The sequence below is a fragment of the Marmota marmota genome, unplaced genomic scaffold, assembly GCF_001458135.2.
Source record: "Marmota marmota marmota unplaced genomic scaffold, marMar, whole genome shotgun sequence".
NCBI classification, from domain to species: domain Eukaryota; kingdom Metazoa; phylum Chordata; class Mammalia; order Rodentia; family Sciuridae; genus Marmota; species Marmota marmota.
Window position 1 is genome coordinate 29,975,546 of NW_025999842.1, and position 20,587 is coordinate 29,996,132.

At 38.0% G+C, this 20,587-nt stretch overlaps 1 protein-coding gene across 4 annotated transcripts in view; it reads left to right on the forward strand.

The window, feature by feature from the left end:
• Nucleotides 1-4,021: 4,021 nt before the first annotated feature.
• Nucleotides 4,022-20,587, forward strand: part of Slc16a10 (solute carrier family 16 member 10) — a 111,041-nt gene continuing 94,475 nt past the window's right edge. For 3 of the 4 annotated variants that reach the window (XM_015500190.2, XM_048789317.1, XM_015500186.2), the window contains exon 1: nt 4,022-4,578. In XM_015500190.2, coding sequence (XP_015355676.1) covers nt 4,269-4,578 — 310 coding nt within the window. In that variant the 5' untranslated portion in view covers nt 4,022-4,268. The remainder of the gene's footprint in view (nt 4,579-20,587) is intronic. The other variant, XM_048789208.1, reaches the window with a different exon arrangement.

Here is a 20,587-nt window from a genome sequence, read left to right on the forward strand (position 1 = left end):
ATATGTTTAAATTCCTAGATTTAAATGTTTTATATTTTAATATGGTAAAGCACTTGCCTAGTATGTTTGAGGGGTCCTGAGTGTGATCCCCAATACTGCAAAGTAATCCATTTAAAATACCTTTTTTTTTTTTTTTGGTACTAGGGATTGAGTCCAGGGATGCTTAATGACTGAACCTCATCTCCAGCCCTCCCCTTTTTCCCAATGAACCTTTATTTATTTATATATGGTGCTGAGGATTGAACCCAGTGTCTCACCCATGCTAGGCAAGTGCTACCTCTGAGCCACAACCCCAGCCCACCCCCAACCCTTTTTATTTTTTATTTTGAGACAGGGTTTCCCTAAGTTGCTTAGGTCCTTGCTAAGTTACTGAGGTTGGCTTTTAACTTGTGATCCTCCTGTGTCAGCCAACCAAGTTGATGGGGATTACAGGTGAGTCCATTTGAATTGCTTTGATTCCAATAAGATAGTGGTGATGGGGAGTCAGCAGGAACAATGAGTTACATTATTTGTAATCAACAACAATAATAATAGTAATAGTTAACATTTCCTAAGAACTTTCTATGCCTGAGTCTGTGCTAAGTGATTGTGGGCATTAACTTTTTTATCCTTTAAGTCAGAGCTGCTCATAGATCAATCCCTCTGAGAAGTGCCAAACTTTAATCTGAAAATAGGGTACACTGCATAATGCTTAGAAATAATGTTGACAAATAAATAGAAACGAATTTTGAGAATAAGCTATAAATAAAAACTATTTTCATAGTCTCAGTGTATAAATACTATATATAACAATTTTATATAAGGTGAAACTTTCAAAATAAACCATATCATATTTCATACAATTGTTATGTACACATAAATAAACATGTTTACAATAATAGAATTGTGCTCTATATACTCTTTTAAAATAAGCTTTACTTTTTAGCCAGGTATGCCTGTATACAGTCTAGCTATTCAGGTGGTTGAGGCAGGAGGATCTCAAGTTCAAAGCTACCCTGGGCAATGTAGTGAAACCATATCTCAAAATAAAAAGGGCTGGGAATATAGCTCAGTGGTAGAACACCATTCCCTCCCTACCCCACCCAGGTTCAATCCTCAGTATTGTAAAACAACAAAAAAACCAAATAAACAAAAATCTGACTTTACTTTTCAGAACAGTTTTATATTTATAGAAATATTGCAGAGTAAGTATTCATATTCCCTCATTCAGTTCCTCTTATTAATATCTTACATTAAAATGCTACATTTGTTATAATTAGTGAGCCAGTATTGATACATTGTTAACTGAAGTCCATACTTAATTCAGATTTCCTTAGTTTTTGCATATTATTATTTTTTTTGTTCCAGGATTTTTCAGATCCAGGATATGTTATGTCTCCTTAGACTACTTTTAGTTGTTTTTGATGACTTTGGCAGTTTTGAAGAGTATTTATCAGGTGTTTTGTAGAATGTCACTCAGTTGGAATTTGTTGTTAAATTAGGTTAAATCAAACCTATGAAACCATAGGGGAAAGCCAAAAAAAGAAAGAAAAAATAAAAAAAGTAAACTTCCATCTTCACATTGTATCACAGATCATACACAGATCCATACTTTATCACCTGGTTGAGGTAGTAGTGTCTGTCAGTTTCCACAGTCTAAAGGTATCGATTCCCCCCTCTTCATACTGCACTCTTTAAAAGGAAGTCATGAAGCATACCCCCATCCTTTTTTTGGTACTGGGGATTGAACCCTGGGTGCTTTACCACTGAGCTACATCCTCAGTCCTTTTAATTTTTTGAGACAAGGGTCTTGCTAAGTTGCTAAGATTCGTGCTAAATTGCTGAGGCTGGCCTTGAACTTGAGACCCTGTTGCCACAGCCTCCCATATTGCTGGGATTATAGGTATATACCACCAAGCCCAGCTGTCATACATTTTTGGGAATTCTTCCAAAGGAAAGATATGTCTGCCTTCCTTCACCCATTTATTTTATTATTATTAATTTTTTTTAGTTGTAGATGGACACAATACCTTTATGTTTAAAAAACTTTTTAAAAAAAGTTTTTAGTTGTAGATGTACACATATCTTTATTTTATTTACTCATTTTTATGTGGTGCTGAGGATAGAACCAAATGCCTTACATGTGCTAGGCAAGTGCTCTACCATTGAGCTACAACCTCAGCTCCCCTCCCCCATTTATTTATTTAGCCAATTACTTATTACAGTATTGACTCTTGGGTATTTATTTGGGTTATGGAATATATATATATATTTGGGCTTTTTTGCACAATAATATGTTGTGAACAACTTTCAAAGTCAATAAATAGAGGTTAACATCAAAAATTTTAGAGTTTATATAGTTTATATTTGATTAAACCTCTACTGATTTTACATTTTTGCTTTTGACTTTGCCTTATTTCTGACAAGGCTGGGATAACAGCTTTACTCATTTGTGCACTTGTGAGACTACTTCTTAGTTTACTATTTATGTTAGTTAGCTTTCCCTAACTGCAGCAAATATCTGAGGTGAGTTATAAAGAGGAAGGCCTACTTTGACTCATAGTTTTGGAGGTTTAAGTCCATGGTTGATTGAACTCATTGCTCATGGACCTGAAAGAAGAGACCAGGATCCCCCAATCTTCTTTGAGGTCATGATTTTTTTTTTTTTTTTTTTTTTTGGTGGTGCTGGGGATTGAACCCAGGGCCTTGTGCATGGGAGCCAAGCACTCTACCAACCGAGTTATGTCCCCACCTGAAGTCATGAATCTTATGACCTAAGAATCTCTAGTAGGCACCTCCTCTTAAAGATTTCACCACTTCCTAATAGTGCTGAAGGCTAGGGGACCAATCCTTTAATACATGGGCCTTTGGGGGCCATTCCAGATTCAACCTATGGCTCTATTTTAACTTTATTTCTAAATCCAATTGTACTTGAGCTATGTTCCCTGTTTCTAAGGCATACCCTGCTTTCCTTGGTTTATACTGTTTTCTCTAGCAGAAATGCTCTTTGCTTATCTTTGTCTACTGAAGTCCTGTGTACCATTCAGGGTTCAGCTCAAAGACTACTTGCCGAAGCTCTTCTTTAGAGTTCTGAAGATAATTTAATAGTTTCATTATCATAGAATTTAATGGCTCACATCTTTGAGACTCCTATTCTATCCCAGGACTCTGTTTTCTTCCTACTACTTTAGCTTCAAGAGGCAGATATGTGACTAATTGCAGTCATCTGTATACTCCTCCACAATGGTGGGCACATAAGCACATAAGTGGTTGGCATATTTTGACTTTGGTTGAAGTGAAGAATCTGAGTAAATGAGAAATTAAAAATCGTCCTCAATATTGCACACCTAGTTAGTTACTTTTTAGGCATGCACATTGACACTTCATGCTCAGGAAGACAGAGTTGAATAAAGATTTTAGTAATTGTTTAAAGTAAAAACAACTGTACATATTTGAAAATTAATGTTCTCTAGCTGTCTCAAAAATACTTTGTTGGTTGAAGTTTTTAGAATTTTAGTCTGTCTTCCAAAATGAGCATCTTCAATGTGCCAAGTATTCAAAGGAAACTGTACACGAATGCAGAAGGAATGCAGTAAATAAGGCCTCTTTTTCTTCTGATTTCCTAAGTAGGCAAGTGGCATAATGTATTTTATAATTAGCACGAAGAACTGAACGCCAAAAAATAAACAAAAAAACCCAAGAGATGTTAGTTTGGTTGTGACGCTGACACTGAGTTGGGGGTAAAGACCCAGTGCTACTGACCGGATGACCCAACCTGTACCTAGGAGTAGACGCACCCCTATTGTTAACACTCCGAGGAGGGGTGACCTGCACCTTTGTGACCCCGGCGCCCTCCAGTTGGCAGGAGGCCCCGAGGCAGACGCGCACAACCACAGCCACCGCCACCAGCTGGCTCCCGGGGCCCTGCGCCACGGGGCGTCCCGCCTCCGCCTTTCGAGGCCCAATCATCTGTGGGCTCTGGGGGCACGTCCCGCTGCCGGCCACGCCCCCTGCCGGCCGGGCTGGGGGCGCCTTTAAGAACCGGCCGCTGGCCACGGGCTCCGTCGGGAGTGCAGGGTTGTGGACTGTGAGGCGCGAGTCCTGAGTCCAGAGGCGCTCGCGCGCCGCTGCCGTCTTCGCGGCGGTCTCTGCGCCGCTGGCCGCCCGCCTGCTTGCCAGTCAAGGGCTCTACCGTCCTCGCCTCGGCCTCCTGATCCGCCCGCGCGGCTTTCCCTGTTCCTTCGAGAGCCGGCCGGGAACCCGCGCCTTCGCGTTCTCCGCCCCGGGCCATGGTGCCCTCCCAGGAGGAACCCGCCGCTGTGCGGGGGACGAGCGAGGAGCAGCCGCCCGGCCCCGCACCGGTGGGGGAAGCTCCTCTGTCTGACCCGGGACCCTCGGAAGGCTCTGAGGCGGCCGCTGAGAAGGTGGAGGTGGAGCCCCGGGAGCCCCCCGAGGGCGGCTGGGGCTGGCTAGTGATGCTGGCGGCTATGTGGTGCAATGGGTCGGTGTTCGGCATCCAGAATGCCTGTGGGGTGCTCTTCGTGTCCATGCTGAAGACTTTCGGGTCCAAGGACGGTGACAAGATGGTCTTTAAGACAGGTGAGGCGCAGCAACCAGCCCTGGGGGACGCGGGGTCCCCAAGCGCATTCCATGTGCTGGGTGTATGTCCGTGCCCCAGTGTCAATCATGGTGGTTCCCCATGTGCCGGAGGGGAAGAGCGCTGTGTCTGTCCTGTTACCTATGGAGCCTGCGGCTAGGTGTGCCAGTCTTTGTGTGGAATCAGATGCAGGGACTGTGTGGAAACAAGTTGCAGAACTTCTTGCAAATAAGCCCAGGTTTCCACTTCTCCCCTCCGCAGAGTGGGCGCTAAAAGTCCACATTACTTTCCCTCCTAGTGTTAGAAAACAAACAGAATCTTCCAACACCAACAACATCTCATTGTCATTTTTTACAGTCTCTTTCTTGTCCTGGACGATTGGGTTATTCAGCCTGCTCGGCTGCAGAGGGTGGGTGTATGTTGGGCTTGGTAGATGGAGAGATGAAAAATGTATCCCAAGGTCACGAAAAGCCTGTGGAAAGCCAGTTTCACATCGCTCTTTCCCGTGCTAAATTTAGAAAGCATAGGAGGCATCTGCATCTGGGACTAGGAAGAGAAAGGTGAGGGATTGCCCCTTCCTTCTGTGTTCTTGGACATCTTCTACAATATACTAAACAACGTGTGAAAGGCATAGACTCAGCTTTTTTCGTTATTACCTTACCTCTTGACTGATTAGGCCAAACAACAACAACAACAAAAAACCCCAAAACAACAACAACAAAAAACTAACAAACGTCTAAAATCTTCAGTGAAACATTTCCCCATTAATTATTTTTCTCAGCTTGCAAAGCAAGAGTTATCAACCCATTTAGGTGAGAAAACTGAAGCTCAGTGAAATAGAGTTTCTTGATGAGTAGCAGAATGCAGAGAACACATATCACCTAGTCTTAAGGGCTAAGTAATTTTCATTACTAAATCAGGATCCCCCTCTGCCATTTGGGGAACTTTATATGATTAGTAATCTTTAGTGTGCATACATAGAATATGCAGGACTATAGTAACAAATTCTAAGGCAAAGGTAATGTTGAAGATTTAAAAATCTTACATAAATAGTATTATAATATTTGTATCACTCCACAACCTGATTTTCTTTTGTTTTGTATAATGTTTAGGACTTATCCATATAATAACCTCAATTTCAGCTGTTAGCTCAAATTCTTTCCATTTTACCTTATGTGATTTTCATTATGGGTATATTGTACTTTATGCATTCTCCCTTACTTCAATGGACATTTATATTGCTTCCCAAACTTATTATAAACAAAGCTGCAATAAATATTCTTGTACATTGTCTTCTTGTGCATGTGAATAATACTTAACCTGAAATTTCTGTTTCTTAAATAACTATTGAAGCAGCTGTGTTGTGCAGGTCAAAGAGATACAGAAGTGTTTGAAATATAATAATATGTCCTTACAATTTATGAAAAGCAATCTTTGTAAATTTTAGTAGAATAGATGTGTGTATTTAATAGTTAACAAAATTTTGTATTTTCTACATGAGTATTTTGGAGTGAAAAATTCAAAAGGAGAAAGAATTGAGGGAGTTAGCATTTTCAGACTAGTTCCTGCAGCATTTAGTATATTCTTGCCTTGGATTATAGATTTTTGATAGAGTAAAAACAACTGCAATCTTGTTTACCATTATTTTTGCAACTCTGGTGAATAGATGCCATTGGTGTCTGAGTTTTCATCTTCCTTTTTTTTTTTGAGAGGGAGGAAGAGAGAGACTGACTGTGACCCCAACTGATCACATGACTGACTGACAAATGGACAGACTGAGATGATAGCTTTTCTAGGGATTGAAATTTTACAGTGTGAAAGTTTCTACCTACTATGCATTCCCAAAGTACCAGTTGGTTACAATATCCCAGTACTGGGTAGCTCAAGGTTAGTGCATTAGCAGCTTTCTAATCTGTAATGGATACCTGAGATAATCAACTTATAAAGAAGAAAAGTTTATTTTGGCTCACAGTTTTGGAGATTTCAGTCTATGATTGGTTGGCCCATTGCTTTTCAGTTTTAGTGCTGTGGGGCAAAACCATTTATCTCATGACCAGAACTGAAAGAGAGTGTTGAAGTGGTCAGGGTCTCACAGTCTCCTTCAAGGTTGTGCCCCCATGATCTTAGACCTCCCACTAGGCTTCTCTTAAAGGTTTCACTATCTCCCAGCAGTACCAAGTTGGAGACCAAGTCTTAATACAGGGTTTTTGGTAGACATTCTAGATCCAAACAAAAGCAGCGAGGGAAAGGAAGGAACCTGGTTTGCCTCTTGCACTCTCTTTGAAACTCTTGTAGGGTTTTTTTTTTTTTTTTTTTTTTTGTGTGTGTGTGTGTGTGTGGTGTTGAGGATTGAATCCAGGGTCTGGCACATGCTAGATGTGAACTATACCTACAGCCCATAAGATAGTATTAAGTCAATATTGTTAAGGTTCTCTACCCAGCCCCCACCAGTAGTTTCATAAAGTTCACCATCTATAGCAGCAGTGAATATTTGAGAATACCAGATATGAATCAATCAATCTATCTATCTATCTATCTATCTATCTATTTATTTATAGATAGGGGTCTTGCTCACCGGAGATAAGTGCTTGGCCTCTGAGCTACACCCCCAGCTGCTTTGAAATTTGGCTGTTTAGGCTTTTTCATTTTGATTTTCTAATGCTGACTCTTCAGTAATTAAACATATGCAAACAAGCTTCAAGAACAACACAAATTATTTGGAATTTGTTTAAGGCTTTTTTTTTGGTACTGAGATGCTTTTTTGGTACAGGGGTGATTAACCACTGAGCCAGATCCCCAGCCCTTTTTTATATTTTATTTAGAGACAGAATCTCCCTAAGTTGCTTAGGGCCTTGCTAAGTTGTTGAGACTGGCTTTGAGCTTGTGATCCTCCTGCTTCAGCCTCCTGAGCCACTGGGATTACAGGCGTGTGCTACTATGCCCGGCCTGTTTGAAGTTTTGGTGTGTTTTCTGGTTACCTTATTCATGATTGATAATGCTGGCCTTAGAGGGCAGTTAGTTCTGTCTCCTAGTTTTCATTAGCTTTACAATGAATGATTATCTTGAGGATACAAAGGGAGGTGGTGATAGAATGGGTACCTAGGTCTCTAAATGATGGTGCACATTTCTTTCTTTCTTTTAATATTTATTTTTTAGCTTTAGGTGGACACACTATCTTTATTTGATCTTTATGTGGTGCTGAGAATTGAACCCAGTGCTTCACGTATGCTAGGTGAGCGTGCTACCACTTGAGCCACATCCTCAGCCCCACATTTCTTGAGTACTACCTAATGGTAAGCATTTTATATGGGGTCCTATTTAAACATTACTGCAACTCCATCAGATAGGCCTTGTTAATTCTTTTCAGATGTGAAAACTCAGGCCCACAGAGTTTTCAAGTAAGTAGTGGAACCAGATTTTAACCTCAAGTTTATCTGACTCCAGGAACTGGATTTTTAACCTTTGATCATATTGCACTGGCTTGATAAAATTCCGCAAATTTGACTTTTTTTTTTTTTTTTAATGTTGACTAATGATTGCTTGAATACTGGAGAAGGTATTCAGGGGTTAGAAAGAAGTCTGAAAGATTAGAAGGTTAGGATCTCTGTAACTACTACTTTTTTTTTTTTTTTTTTTTTTTGCTGTGTTAGGAATTGATCCTAGAGATGTTTTACCACTGTGATGCATTCCTAATCCATTTTACTTTTTGAGAAAGGGTCTCCCTAAATTGCTCACGCTGGCCCTCCAACTTGTAGCTGGGATATAGGTGTGGTTACACTACCAGCAGTTCTCTGCTTTTAAAATTACCTTACATTCAGCAACAATTGCCAATTATTCATGTCTTGTTGAAATAGATTTTTGAAGTGTGGTGAGACTTCCACAGAAAAACATTGTACTTTTCATATGGCTTTCAAGCAAGAGTCTGGGGCTTTCTTTGGAGAACATGCTCCTTTAATTCAATCCAGGGCAATCCTTCATGGCAGAATGAAGAGGAGCTTCCCTTAGGCTTGCTTCTCTGCAGGGCTTTCTTAATTCTTCCTACATAATGGATGATACAGCCAAACTTTCTTAGGAAAGGGCCAGAAGAAATTCATGTGCACTAAGGTTTAAGTGACTTTACGTATCTTCCTGTTTATCCTCCTTATTTTACAAATGCTTAACCACAGTGTAACCCTGTTTTGGGCTCTGTGTTGGGGGCATTGGAGATAGTGACTGAGAGAGATATGTCCTTCCCAAGGAGTTTATAGAATCTGTTGAGATACAAATGAGGTTAGCAAGGATAGTGGAATGTGATGGACATCATTATCCAAAGTACATGTATGGAGACACGAATTGGTGTCAATATACTTTGTATACAACCAGAGATATGAAAAACTGTGCTGTATATGTGTAATAAGAATTATAATGCATTCCGCTGTCATTTATTTTTTAAAAAATAAATTAAAAATTAAAAAAAGAAAGAGATTCAAGTGAGTAACAGGAAGTGATAGAATACTTGAAAGGCATTTGCAATATAAGGACTCCCTCTTACTCTAAAAGGCAGAAATTCTGTGGGTATTTCAGTAGGTAGTGTATGCTGGGAAAGGCATTTGATGGCCTCTTTCTCTATGGTTATAAATCTTACTGTGAAATTCAGGGAAAGTCAGCTGAACTCCAAGTTGGGCAGTAGAACAAAAGAAAAATACTCATGGCAACACAGTCTCCTTACGGGGCATAGCTGTGGGAACATGGAACTCTTGAGATGTGCCTCGCACATCTTACTGTGTTGGTAGTAGTTGTAGATCAGAGGGAGTAAGGTGAGCTTGAGTTGTTTCTTCAGTTTTTTCTTGTTCACATGTGAATGCTTCTTGTCAGGGTGAAGGGGTATCTATATTTTTTGAAAAACTAAAACAAATTCTACAATTAACTGGAACATTGTTTTCACATAGAAATTAGAACTTTGTTTAATTCTGTTATTGGAAAATCCGTGGACTGATGAAGTATATAGTTCCTGTTTATCTTCCTGATACAGTGTCATGGGACACATTCTGGGATCTTGCTAGGGCGTTAATCTCATTTACTTACATACTACTTTCTTCCTAGAGAAAACAATTGTTGTAGTTGTGTATTTGAGTTTTTTAAAAATATCAGTGGTGAATGTCCCTAATTCCAGTGACTCAGGAGCTGAGACAGGAGGATCACAGGTTCCAGTAGGTTTTGTGATATTACTGTACAGGGTTGAATTAATGATAGTGGCTAAAGAACCTCCCTTTCAGGACTTTGATAGTCAACTTTTAAAAACTATTTAACTTTTTTTTGGGGGGGGGGCGGTGGTACTGGTAACACAGGGCTACTTTATCAATGATCTACATCCCTAACACTTTTTTTTTTTTTTAAATTTTTAAGTTTTGAGGTAGTGTTTCTAAGTTGCTTATGGCCTTACTAAGTTGCTGAAGCTGGCCTTAAATTTGTAATCCTCCTGCCTCAACCTTCCAGGTTGTTGGGATTACAGCTGTGCCCCACCTTACCGAGCATGAAGTAGTATTTTTGATACCATTCAGGAATGAAAGCATTTTGCAACACCTATCAATATCTCCCTCCCTCTCTCTTTTCTCTCTTTTGTGCTGAGTATTGAACCCAGGGGTGCTATATCACTGAGCTACCCCCAGACCTTTTTATTTTTTATTTTGAGACAGCATTTTACTAAGTTGCTCAGGTTGGCCTTGAATTTGTGATAATTTTGCTTCAGTCTTCTGAGTGGCTGAGATTACAGATACAACAGGCATGTGCATCACTTTGCCCAGCCAGCTTAGTTAGGATGACATTTATAGATAAAGAAGTTGTAACTTTCACAGTTTAGGGTTGCGTTACAAAAATTAAATTGAATTTAAGAACATCTTTTTAACTGGGGGGAAATTTGTACTTATATAATGAATTGTCCTGAAAGTAGAACCCTTCTTTTTTTTTTCTTTCCTTTGGAACAATTTCCTGAGTGTTTACTTGTATATTCTCCCGAACCTCAATGATGTCGTCTATACAAGTCATCAGAAAACTGTGAAATCATTTTTGGAAAAGAATTCCATTTAGAGCTGGGCTCAGTGGCTTGTGCCTATAATATAGTGAATCTGGAGGCTGAACAGGAGGATCGCAAATTTGAGTCCAGCCTGGGCAATTTAGCAAGACCCTGTCTCAAAATAAAAATAAAAAGGACTGTGGTTGTAGCTTAGTAGTAGAGTGTTCCTGGGTTCAACTTCCAGTACCTGGGTGTAGGGGGAATTTTATTTAGGTTTGTCATTACCATAAATCTGACCTCATATTCAAATTAAACAAACAAACCTCAAAACAAAACAAAAAACTTAACCCCAAACATAACTGGAATAATCTGCTTTCCACAGTTCTGACCACCTGCTTAGCCTGGTGCCACCCACTTAGGAACTGTGGGTGTTTTCATTGGCAGAGATTCAGAAGGGCAGCTCCAACTGCACAGACCCACCACACAAGATAGACTCTCAGAGTCCGCAGTGTTGGAGGAAAGCAGTGCTCTCAGATGTACCTGGACTCAATGTGTGTGCCATGCCTTCTTTGCTAAAGTGTCTTCATTAATGACAAACTTACTTTCATACCTTTCAAATTGAAACTAGAATAAAGAGCTGAGAAGATGACTTGCTTATTCCCAAGTCAGAGTCATTTTTCATTTCACTAATTTTTAATTAAAGGACAAATGTGAAATACAGATTTAAAAATAATGTTTATGGATCAAACCATTGTTTCTTTCTTAGTCCCTCATGATAAACATAAAAATATCATGGTCTTTGAATAATTTGATACCTTCAAGGATAGTTTACCTTTTCTTGTAAGTAAGCAGCCCTAATGTTAAGAACATAAAGCCATGCTTCTGTTCTAATCCCTAGCCAAAGTTTTGTCAGGTTTACTTTTAGTTGTGTTACAGAAACAATTAGGACTCCTTTTTTTTAAAAATATAAAATTATAAAAAAGTATATATACACACACAGTTTATATATATATATATATATATATATATATATATATATATATACACACACATATGTGTGTATATATATCTATATACATATATATTTATTTACTTATAAATTACTAATTGTGCCTCTCTGGACCTTTCATGTACTCCTCTTAGGAAATTATGCTGCCTATCTCCTCCTCTAGTCCCCCCACTTGATAATCACTCATTAAAGAGTTTAAAATTTGGGCTGGGGTTGTGGCTCAGTGGTAGAGTGTTTGCCTAGCATGTGTGAGGCACTGGGTTCGATTATTAGCACCACATACTATTATGTAAATAAAATTTAAAAATTCATCAACAACGAATAAAAACGTGTCTATATATATTATATATAAGAGTTTAAAATTCAATTCAAAGGTCTTAAAATATAGTTCAGTAGTAGAGGTCTTGTCTAGCATCTCAAGGCCCTGGGTTCAATCCTCAGCATCTAGGGGAAAAAAAAAATCCCCCAAACCAAAAAAACAGAACAACACAAACAAAAAAATGAAAGAAAGGTATGCTTTAGATAGTTAAATCTAAATGATGAAAACTCACTGTTAAATAATGGTAATAGAGAAAGATGCTTTGGTCTGTTGTCAGGTAGTATCAATTTTTTGCTGAAAAGTAAATGCTTCAACAGTGTTCTGCAAAAGTTTAGAAAGCCAAAATTTATTTTTGTGACACACTAAGATTGGATCCAAAAACCAATTCTGAGATACATTTTATAAACTAAGAAGAAACATTTTATTAAATAGAAATTTTCTTTTTCTTCATTAATGGGAATTGAACCCAGGTGTGCTATACCACTGAGCTACATTCCAGTCCTTTTTATTTTTATTTTGAATCAAGATCTGGCTAAGTTGCTGAGGCTGGCCTTGAACTTGCCATCCTCCTGCCTCAGCCTCTTAGCTTGTCTGGTTTCAAGTGTGCACCATAGTGCTCAGCTAAATGGAAATAATATTTTCTGGGTAGATAAATGTTCATGCCTACTCAAAAAAGTTAGTCTGGTGATAGGTGTTTTGTTTTGTATATTTTGGTGCTGGGGATTGAACTCAGAGCTTCATGTTCTTTGCTACTGAGCTATATCCTCAACCCTTTATGATTATTTTAATAGTAAAAATATTTTCATCTTGCTTAAAAATTATCCTTTTCTTTAGTTTTGACTTCATGTTGTAATTTCAAGTGACAGAATCCCAGAGGATTCACATTTGTCAATGGTTGTTTAAACAATGACATTCCACAAAGTTAATTGATGTTTTAGTGCAAATGGGGGCAGAAAGTGCCGATGTCCATATACAGTGATGTAACATTTGATATTTGATAGCAGTATTCCCATCCCTGTATTAATGACATAATAGTAAACTTGCCTCTTTAAACTTGTTTTATAGAAATGAATAAGTAAATACTAATTGTATGGAGTTTTAGTTGCAGCTGTTAATTTGTCTTTTTATATTTGGAGAAAGTGTTCATTGTCTGAAACTGATAAAGGGATTTTTAAATAAGATCAAAGGATTTGGACACGTTTTAATTTTGGATCAAAAGAGAGATATTTAATATCAGGTGTACAGGTATTAAGAGCTAGATTGCAATTAGGTGTGGTGATGCATGCCTGTAATCCTATCAGCTCAGGAGACTGAGACAGGAGGATTGTAAGTTCAATGCCAGCCTCAGCAATTTAGCAAGGCCCTAAGTAATTTAGCAAGACCCTGTCTCAAAATAAAAAATTGATTTATTTTGAGAAAGGCTGGGGATGTGTCCCTGGGTTTGATCCCTAGTACCAAAACAACAATAATAAAAACAAACTAGTAGATTGTTTGGTGCTAACACATGACCCAGTCAGAGATTACACATTGAATTCTTTTTTTTTTTTGGGTACCAGGAATTGAACCCAGGAGTTCTTAACCACTGAGCCACATCCCCACCCCAACTCGGTGAGATCCTTAGGGCCTCACTAAATTGATTAGGCTGGCTTTGAACTTGTGATCCTCTTGTCTTAGCCTCCTGAACCACTGGGATTATAGACATGTGTTACCTTGCCCAGCTTACACATTACATTCTTGCTGATTTTTTTTTTTTCCTTTTTGATGGAAGGGTGATGGTGGAAAAGGATAAGATAGAAGAGATAATAGTCCCATATTTGTGTTTTTATTCATGATTATTCAGGAAATTTAAACTCATGTTGATAAATAATTTACTTCATTCCTTTCTCTTTCCTTCTCATCACCCCCAACCACAAGGTTGAATCTAGGGGTGCTCTACCACTGAGCTATTTCTCCAGCCCCTCCTCTGTCCTCTAAAAATTTTTTTTTTTTTTTTTAAGACAGGGTCTTACTAAGTTGCTGAGGCCTCGAACTATCAATCTTACTGCCTCAGCCTCCTGAAGTACTGGGATTACAGGCATGTGCCCAACCAGTGTTGATAAATAATTTCTAATCTAACATTTTATTTGGCAGTTTTCTTGTGTTTCTGCTACATAGGCTACTTAAATGGGGAGCAAAGGCAAATAAACCATTTTTCCCGTATTTTATTGTTGGCAAGCAGGAAAAATATTGAAAGGGTCTTTGCCTGGATGTTAAAAAAAAAAAAAAAAAAGAAAAGTTTTAAATGTTTATTTAAACTAAAAGATTTAAAGTAATTTTAAAATTGAAATTTTTGATCAGACTGGTTATGAGTCACTTGGAAGATTCTTTATAAAACATGAGCATTTATCATTTTTTTCTATAAACTTAGGTCTATGAATGATGCTGGGTAGGACTAACAACTAAACCTGTCCCAGAAATGTTGTGAAATCTTCTGTAGAAGTCTACTTGAATTTTAAAAGAAATTAGAATAAGTACCATTTTATTGGTTTGGAAACTAATTACTCGGAGAGGGATTTTGTTTATCTGCAGTTTTTTTCTTTTTTACTTACCTGGAGCATTTTAAGGTTAGCCTCCTTGGAAGAATATACTCACTCTTTCCAAGCAGTAAAACCAGGGAACACTGAGGCTGGGCTGTGGTTCAGCGGTAGTGCACTTGCCTGGCATGTGTGAGGCACTGGATTTAATTCTCAGCACCGCATATAAATAAATAAAATAAAAATCTACCAACAACTAAAAGAAATATATTAAAACAAAGAGGGAACACTGAACCTTGACTCCTACTTGAAATTTACAACTGATGCATGTGTTTATTTATATATATAAGCATATGTATAAATATAAAATTCAGATTTTTTGAATTATAAAACAGTGGTCTGGTAGCTACACACATTTTTTAACATCTCTAAACAAGTCTAAGATACCTTGTAAACCAATTACTTGGAGAGGGATTTGGTTTATCTGCAGTTTTTTGTCTTTTTTACTTACCTGGAGAGTAGTAGCATTTTAAGGTGTAAGCATTCAGTATAAGTGGGACAAAGACCATGAACAGCCTCATGTCAGTTCAAGTCCAGTTTTGTTTTAAGTGTTGATACCATCTTAAAAACCTTTTTTTTTTCAGAATTGCAAATTTCAGAATTGCAAATAAGGAATTGTTATATTTATCTGTATTTACTTTTTTTTAATTAATTATTTTTTTATTGGTTGTTCAAAACATTACAAAGCTCTTGATGTATTTACTTTTGTATGCTGTTTCTCAGTGACACTTTTTAGGTATGTTTTTTCTCTATCCCATGGGGGCCCAACATAATAGTTTCACTAAGTGTTATATTTACCATAGTGGTCTACCCTAGGTTACTCAGCCAGACCTCCTTTGTTGGCTGTTTGAGTAGCAGATAGTGTTATGAAATGGAAGTAGCATATCTGTATACATCTTTGGACAAATTATTTTCTTATCCTCTTGGATTGCTTCCTTGGGATATACGTTCAAAAGTGAGATTATTGGTTCAAAGTGTATGAGTAATTTTATAACACTTGTTACACATTGCCAGATTATTCTTTCGAATACTGGAAAGTTTATAGTGTCACCAGCAATGTACTGGCTCCTTGAAAGCCCTACCATTGTTATGTTTTGTTTATTTATTTTTAAATATTTGCTAATTTGGGAAGTTCCGGTAGCATTTAAAAAAACAATTTAGGTTATATTTTACTGCTTATAGACTATGTGCTTTCTCAGTTTTTGTGTCCTTTAGGAGCAACAAATGGCTTGGCAATTATTTATAATATGATCTAGAAATACAAGAGGATGTAAAACAGTGAATATATTATAATCAAACTTTGTTACTATAGGTGGGAATACTAGGAAGGCTTGAGATTATCCTAGGCCTTAGATTCTCACCTGACACACCTCCGAAAGTAGGGCACACCCTTGTTCCCTTTCTTTTGCTTTCTCAGCACAGGTGTTGGTCAAGGTCTTTCCTGTAGTTGAGGTTGAGGAGGGAAATTAACCATTATTTTTAAAAGAGGACATAGAAATCATTTAATTTGTTTTGTTTTGGAAGTACTAGGGATCAAACTCAGGGGTACTGTACCACTGAGCTACATCCCCAGCACTCCCCATTTTTTTTCAAATTAAAAAAAATCATTTATTTATTTGTTTGTTTTGTTTTGGTGCTGAGGCTCAAACCCAGGGCCTTGCACATGTGAGGTAGGTGCTCTACCACTGACCCATGTCCCTAGCCCATTAAAAAAAAAAATTTTTTTTTTTGAGACAGGATCTTGCTAAGTTGTACAGACTGGCTTTGAATTTGAGATCCTCCTGCCTCAGCTTCCTAAGTGACTGGAATAATCGGTAGGTATAGGCCCCTGGCAGGAATCATTTGATTTTTTGATTACAAACTGTATATCAAGAGCCATTCAAGAAGCAGAAGTGAATTTGACTTACTCCATGCTCTTGAGAGGAGGCAACATGGTGTGTACATAAATAAACCTAGGCAATATGCTATACATGCTAAATGCAGTGCAGACAAGATATAGGATTTTAGAGAAGATAAAAAGAAGACTGTGCTGATTAAGGAAGGTTTCATGAAGGTAACTTTTGTAAAAGTTGAATAATTTGTGTGATCTGAAGGAAAACATGAGTGTAAAAGTAGCTTTTGAGTTAGACATTAAAGGATTGGTAGACTTTCCTCTCACCTGGCATTCCAGGTAAAGGTGCAAGTTCTGGGCAAGGACCCAGGAGCAGTTCTAATACTGAATGTCTCTTCTGTGTTTTGCTGTATATTTTATGTTACCCTGTTTTTATCTGCCTAGCAATCCTATTATGTAACTATTATGTCTCTGCTCTACTAAAGCCCATAAATAGCGGGGCTAGATTTGAACATAAGTCTGGCTTTAGGACCCAGGTTCTTTATTCTTAACTACTTACAGGTCTTATTTAAGTGGATATCAAGGAGTTTGGTTTGGCTAGAACTCAGGGTATGTAGTGGAAAGTTGTAGAAGGTAAGGCTGGAAAATAATGGTAGAGCTGGGGACTGAAGATCTGAATGCCAACTGAAGGAGTTTGGACATTATTTGATAGATAGGCCATGGAAAGAAATTGAGGGTTTCTGAAGAAGTGCTTTAAAAGGTTGACTGATTTGCAGAAGAAAGAAGTAGGATGGACACTAAGGTTACTAAGTCCCTGACTGAAAGCTGGATGAGATTTGAGGTACAACAAGGAAATTGGAATGATGGAATAGTGGTGAGGCATTTGGCTAATGATGGGTGTGGACATTGATGGAGAACACTGAAACAGGGGATAACTACATATGGAGCCTGTGTCTGAGTAAGTTTTGATCAGAGAGCCCCACCTTTTTATTTTGTACTGGGCTCCCAAGATGATGTCAATAATCCTGAGTGGAGCTGTCGACCAGACCAGGGGCATGAGGAGGAGTTGCCAGGGAAAGGCTGTCTTAGATTTTAGGCATGCAGAGTGTTCCAGGCCAGCAGGACCTCAAGGGATAATGCCAAACAGATAACTAGAAATGCAACCTGGAAGCCTGAGAGTGAAGCTGTCGGAGCTAGAGCTTTGCAAAGAACATGTGTCTCTGAGGGGAATATGACATAATCATAAAAATCCAGACGTTCTGTCTTGAGCAGACCTCCAGGTGCTCCTGGGTAATTGAGTTTGCTTCAATTGATATCATCATTTTTCTTTTTTCTTTCTTTTTTAAATTTTGAGACAGGACCTCACTAGGTTACTGAGGCTGGTTTTGAACTTGAGATTCTCCTGCCTAAGCTTCCTGAGCTGCTGGGATTACAGGTGTGCATCACCATGCCTAGCAACCTCTTAGACTTTTGACAGGCCGACTTTTCTTTTACTCATGATGTATTTAAGCCAGTCTGTAAGTCTTATTTTCAAGATATCCTAGACAGAGAAACTGTGAGAATAGCTTAGAATTATTTCAACTAATTTTTATATTTCAAATACAAATGTAATTTATTGACAGTGGTAGAAAACCCATTCAACAAGCAGATGATGTTATTTTGTAGATCAGCTTTCACAGAATTTAGAAACTAGGCCAGTTATTTGACTCAGTTCAAAATGAAAACAGTTCTTTCAAATACAGATTCTATTCTTGTGTGTGTGTGTGTGTGCGTGCGTGTGCGCGCGCGTGCGCGCACTGGGGATTGAACCCAGGGGTGCTTTACCACTGAGCTATATGCCAGTTCTTTTTAATTTTGAGGCAGACCCTCAGAGTTGCTGAGGGTCTTGCCAAGATGCCTTGGCTTGCCTAGAATTTGTGATCCTCCTCCCTCCCTATTGGAATTTTAGGCGTTTGCCACTATGTCCTGACTAGGTTCTGCTCTTTAAAAAATTGTCTAGGAAAACTAGAAGAAATGAAATTAAGTTCTGTATGGACTAGGACTAGGTGGAATAGCTTATATCTTGTGAAAAACATAATTTGTTTTTGTATACTCATCTTAGACATCTGAGATTTATAGGGAAGGTGGTGTCCTCATGAAGCACACATTGACCAGGAACGGAGTCAGGAGTGTATTTTGCCTTAGTTTTCTGTCACTCAGTGAGTAGGGATATTTGAGTAAGAAAATAGAATATTAAAGCACTTTTAGATGTATGAAGCACCACAAATATGTTGAATGATATTATTAATCATGTTGGCCTGTGCCTGTTAGAGGGCATGTATGTTGACTCACTTGCTGATCTGTAATCTCTCAGGACTCAGGTCCTGAATTGCACTTTTGTGATTGAAGCCCTGCTGGAAGTGCTGGAAGTTCAGTGATCCTGGAAGAAGAACCAGTAAAAAGCAAGGGGTGTTGGGGTGGGAGGTGGTGGGGTGTAGGATGTTGGGGGGAAGCGATTGTTTCCTTTTTTTGTACATGAAGATACCTTTACCATTCCAGTAACTGTGTCTTGGAGATTCTGGGGATTGAACCCAGGGCCTTGTGCCTGTGAGTCAAGCACTGTACCAACTGAGCTGTATCCCCAGCCTAACTGTGTGTCTTTTAATACCATATTGCTTCATTTATAAGGTCTGTATTAAAATTAACATCAGGGCCTAAGGCAGTATTTTAACCATGCTTATTTGTTGTTTTGCTTGCTGGGAGGAACTGAAGTACTGGTTTGCTGACTAAAAAATTCGACTTCTAATGACTATGGTCAAAGGAAGAAAAGGAAAGTTCATCTAAACCATTTTTCCTCTTTAAGAATTTGAGAAACAGAAGCCCTATGATTTTTTAAGTCCTATGCCAACATACCAGACATAGAGAAACTTGATAACAGCAAAGGTCAGGAATTGCAAAATAGCAATGTAAGTTTTTGGTATTCACTTCAAAACACAGTTGTTTATATCTTAGTGTTCATTTGTTATGTGAATGCTTTTAAAAGTAGTTTTATATATGTGGTAGTTACTTTTTTGTATCTTTGATTAGGAAACAAATATCAAGCCACTTAAAAGGTAGACTCTTAGTGGAAAAAAAATCTGGTAAAAATAATACTTAATCCAATTAATCTGTCTTCTTCTAATTCGTCATGATGACTTTGGGTGTCTGGTGGCAACTGAGAATGGATAATGGAAAAATGTCAAGGCTATGTAATCCCCATAATTCATGGTCACTTAAGAGGATAAATTAATCATTGGTCACTAATCTCTGGATAATTACTCTATTGAGCTGGAAATATCCCTAGTTTTTTTGGGAAGCGAGTCAGTGAGTCAGTAGAACTGTCAAAATTGATCAGCTTTTCTAAGTCTAATAGTAAGTGAATGGAAACAAGTTTCCATTAACCTTTTCCTCCCTGCATTGTAGCATGGTCATTCTATAACTCTGGAAACTGTATGGGACAATAGGGAAAATACATTAATATACTATCTTGTGGTAGATTTTCAGGTTGGCCTTAGACACAATTCAGAGCCTTACCTCTAGCTGAGGATGAACAAAGCTGCCTTCACAGGGGAAGGCTTACAAACTGTGTACGCATCTTTGATCAGAATTAGGCAAGTTAGCAATATTATAAAAATGGTTTGAATACAGATTGTTTAGGAAGTGAGTCTCATGTAGCTACAATTCTATTTATATATTAAAACCTGAGCTAATTTATACATCAAATTTTGAAGAAGTCCGTATTATTTAAGTACTGCTTTTTTTTTTTTTTTGGATGCTAGTGGGGTGGGAATAAAAAAAAAGTATACATTTCAATACTAAGGGAATGAAAAAAGGAGAAAGTCTCTCCTTGCCTTAGATTTTCCACCTGGGTAGAGTATCTCCAAAGAAGATGAGTATTCACTTTTGGAGTTTGAGATGTCCATTGTGGAAGTTTCCAAAAGAATCTTAATATTTGAGAGTAAATGAGATTGCTATGTAGGACCATCAGAGATATACTGTTTACTTATTTATTTATTTTTAATAATCAAAGCCATTTTTTTTATAACAAAATTTACCTGTCTACTTAAGTTGTAAATTGTTGCCTTGATAAGGTTTTTGTAGAAATAAAACAGAATTCAGCCAAGTATTATTTATAATCAGTCAAGAAGGTTATGTATGAGAAAATACTAGTATTATATGGTACTGACTTACCTTAGAATTGAAATATAAGTTAGGTTTTTAGAAAAGAAGTGTAAATTTAAAAATCTTAACTAAGATACATTTTAGAAG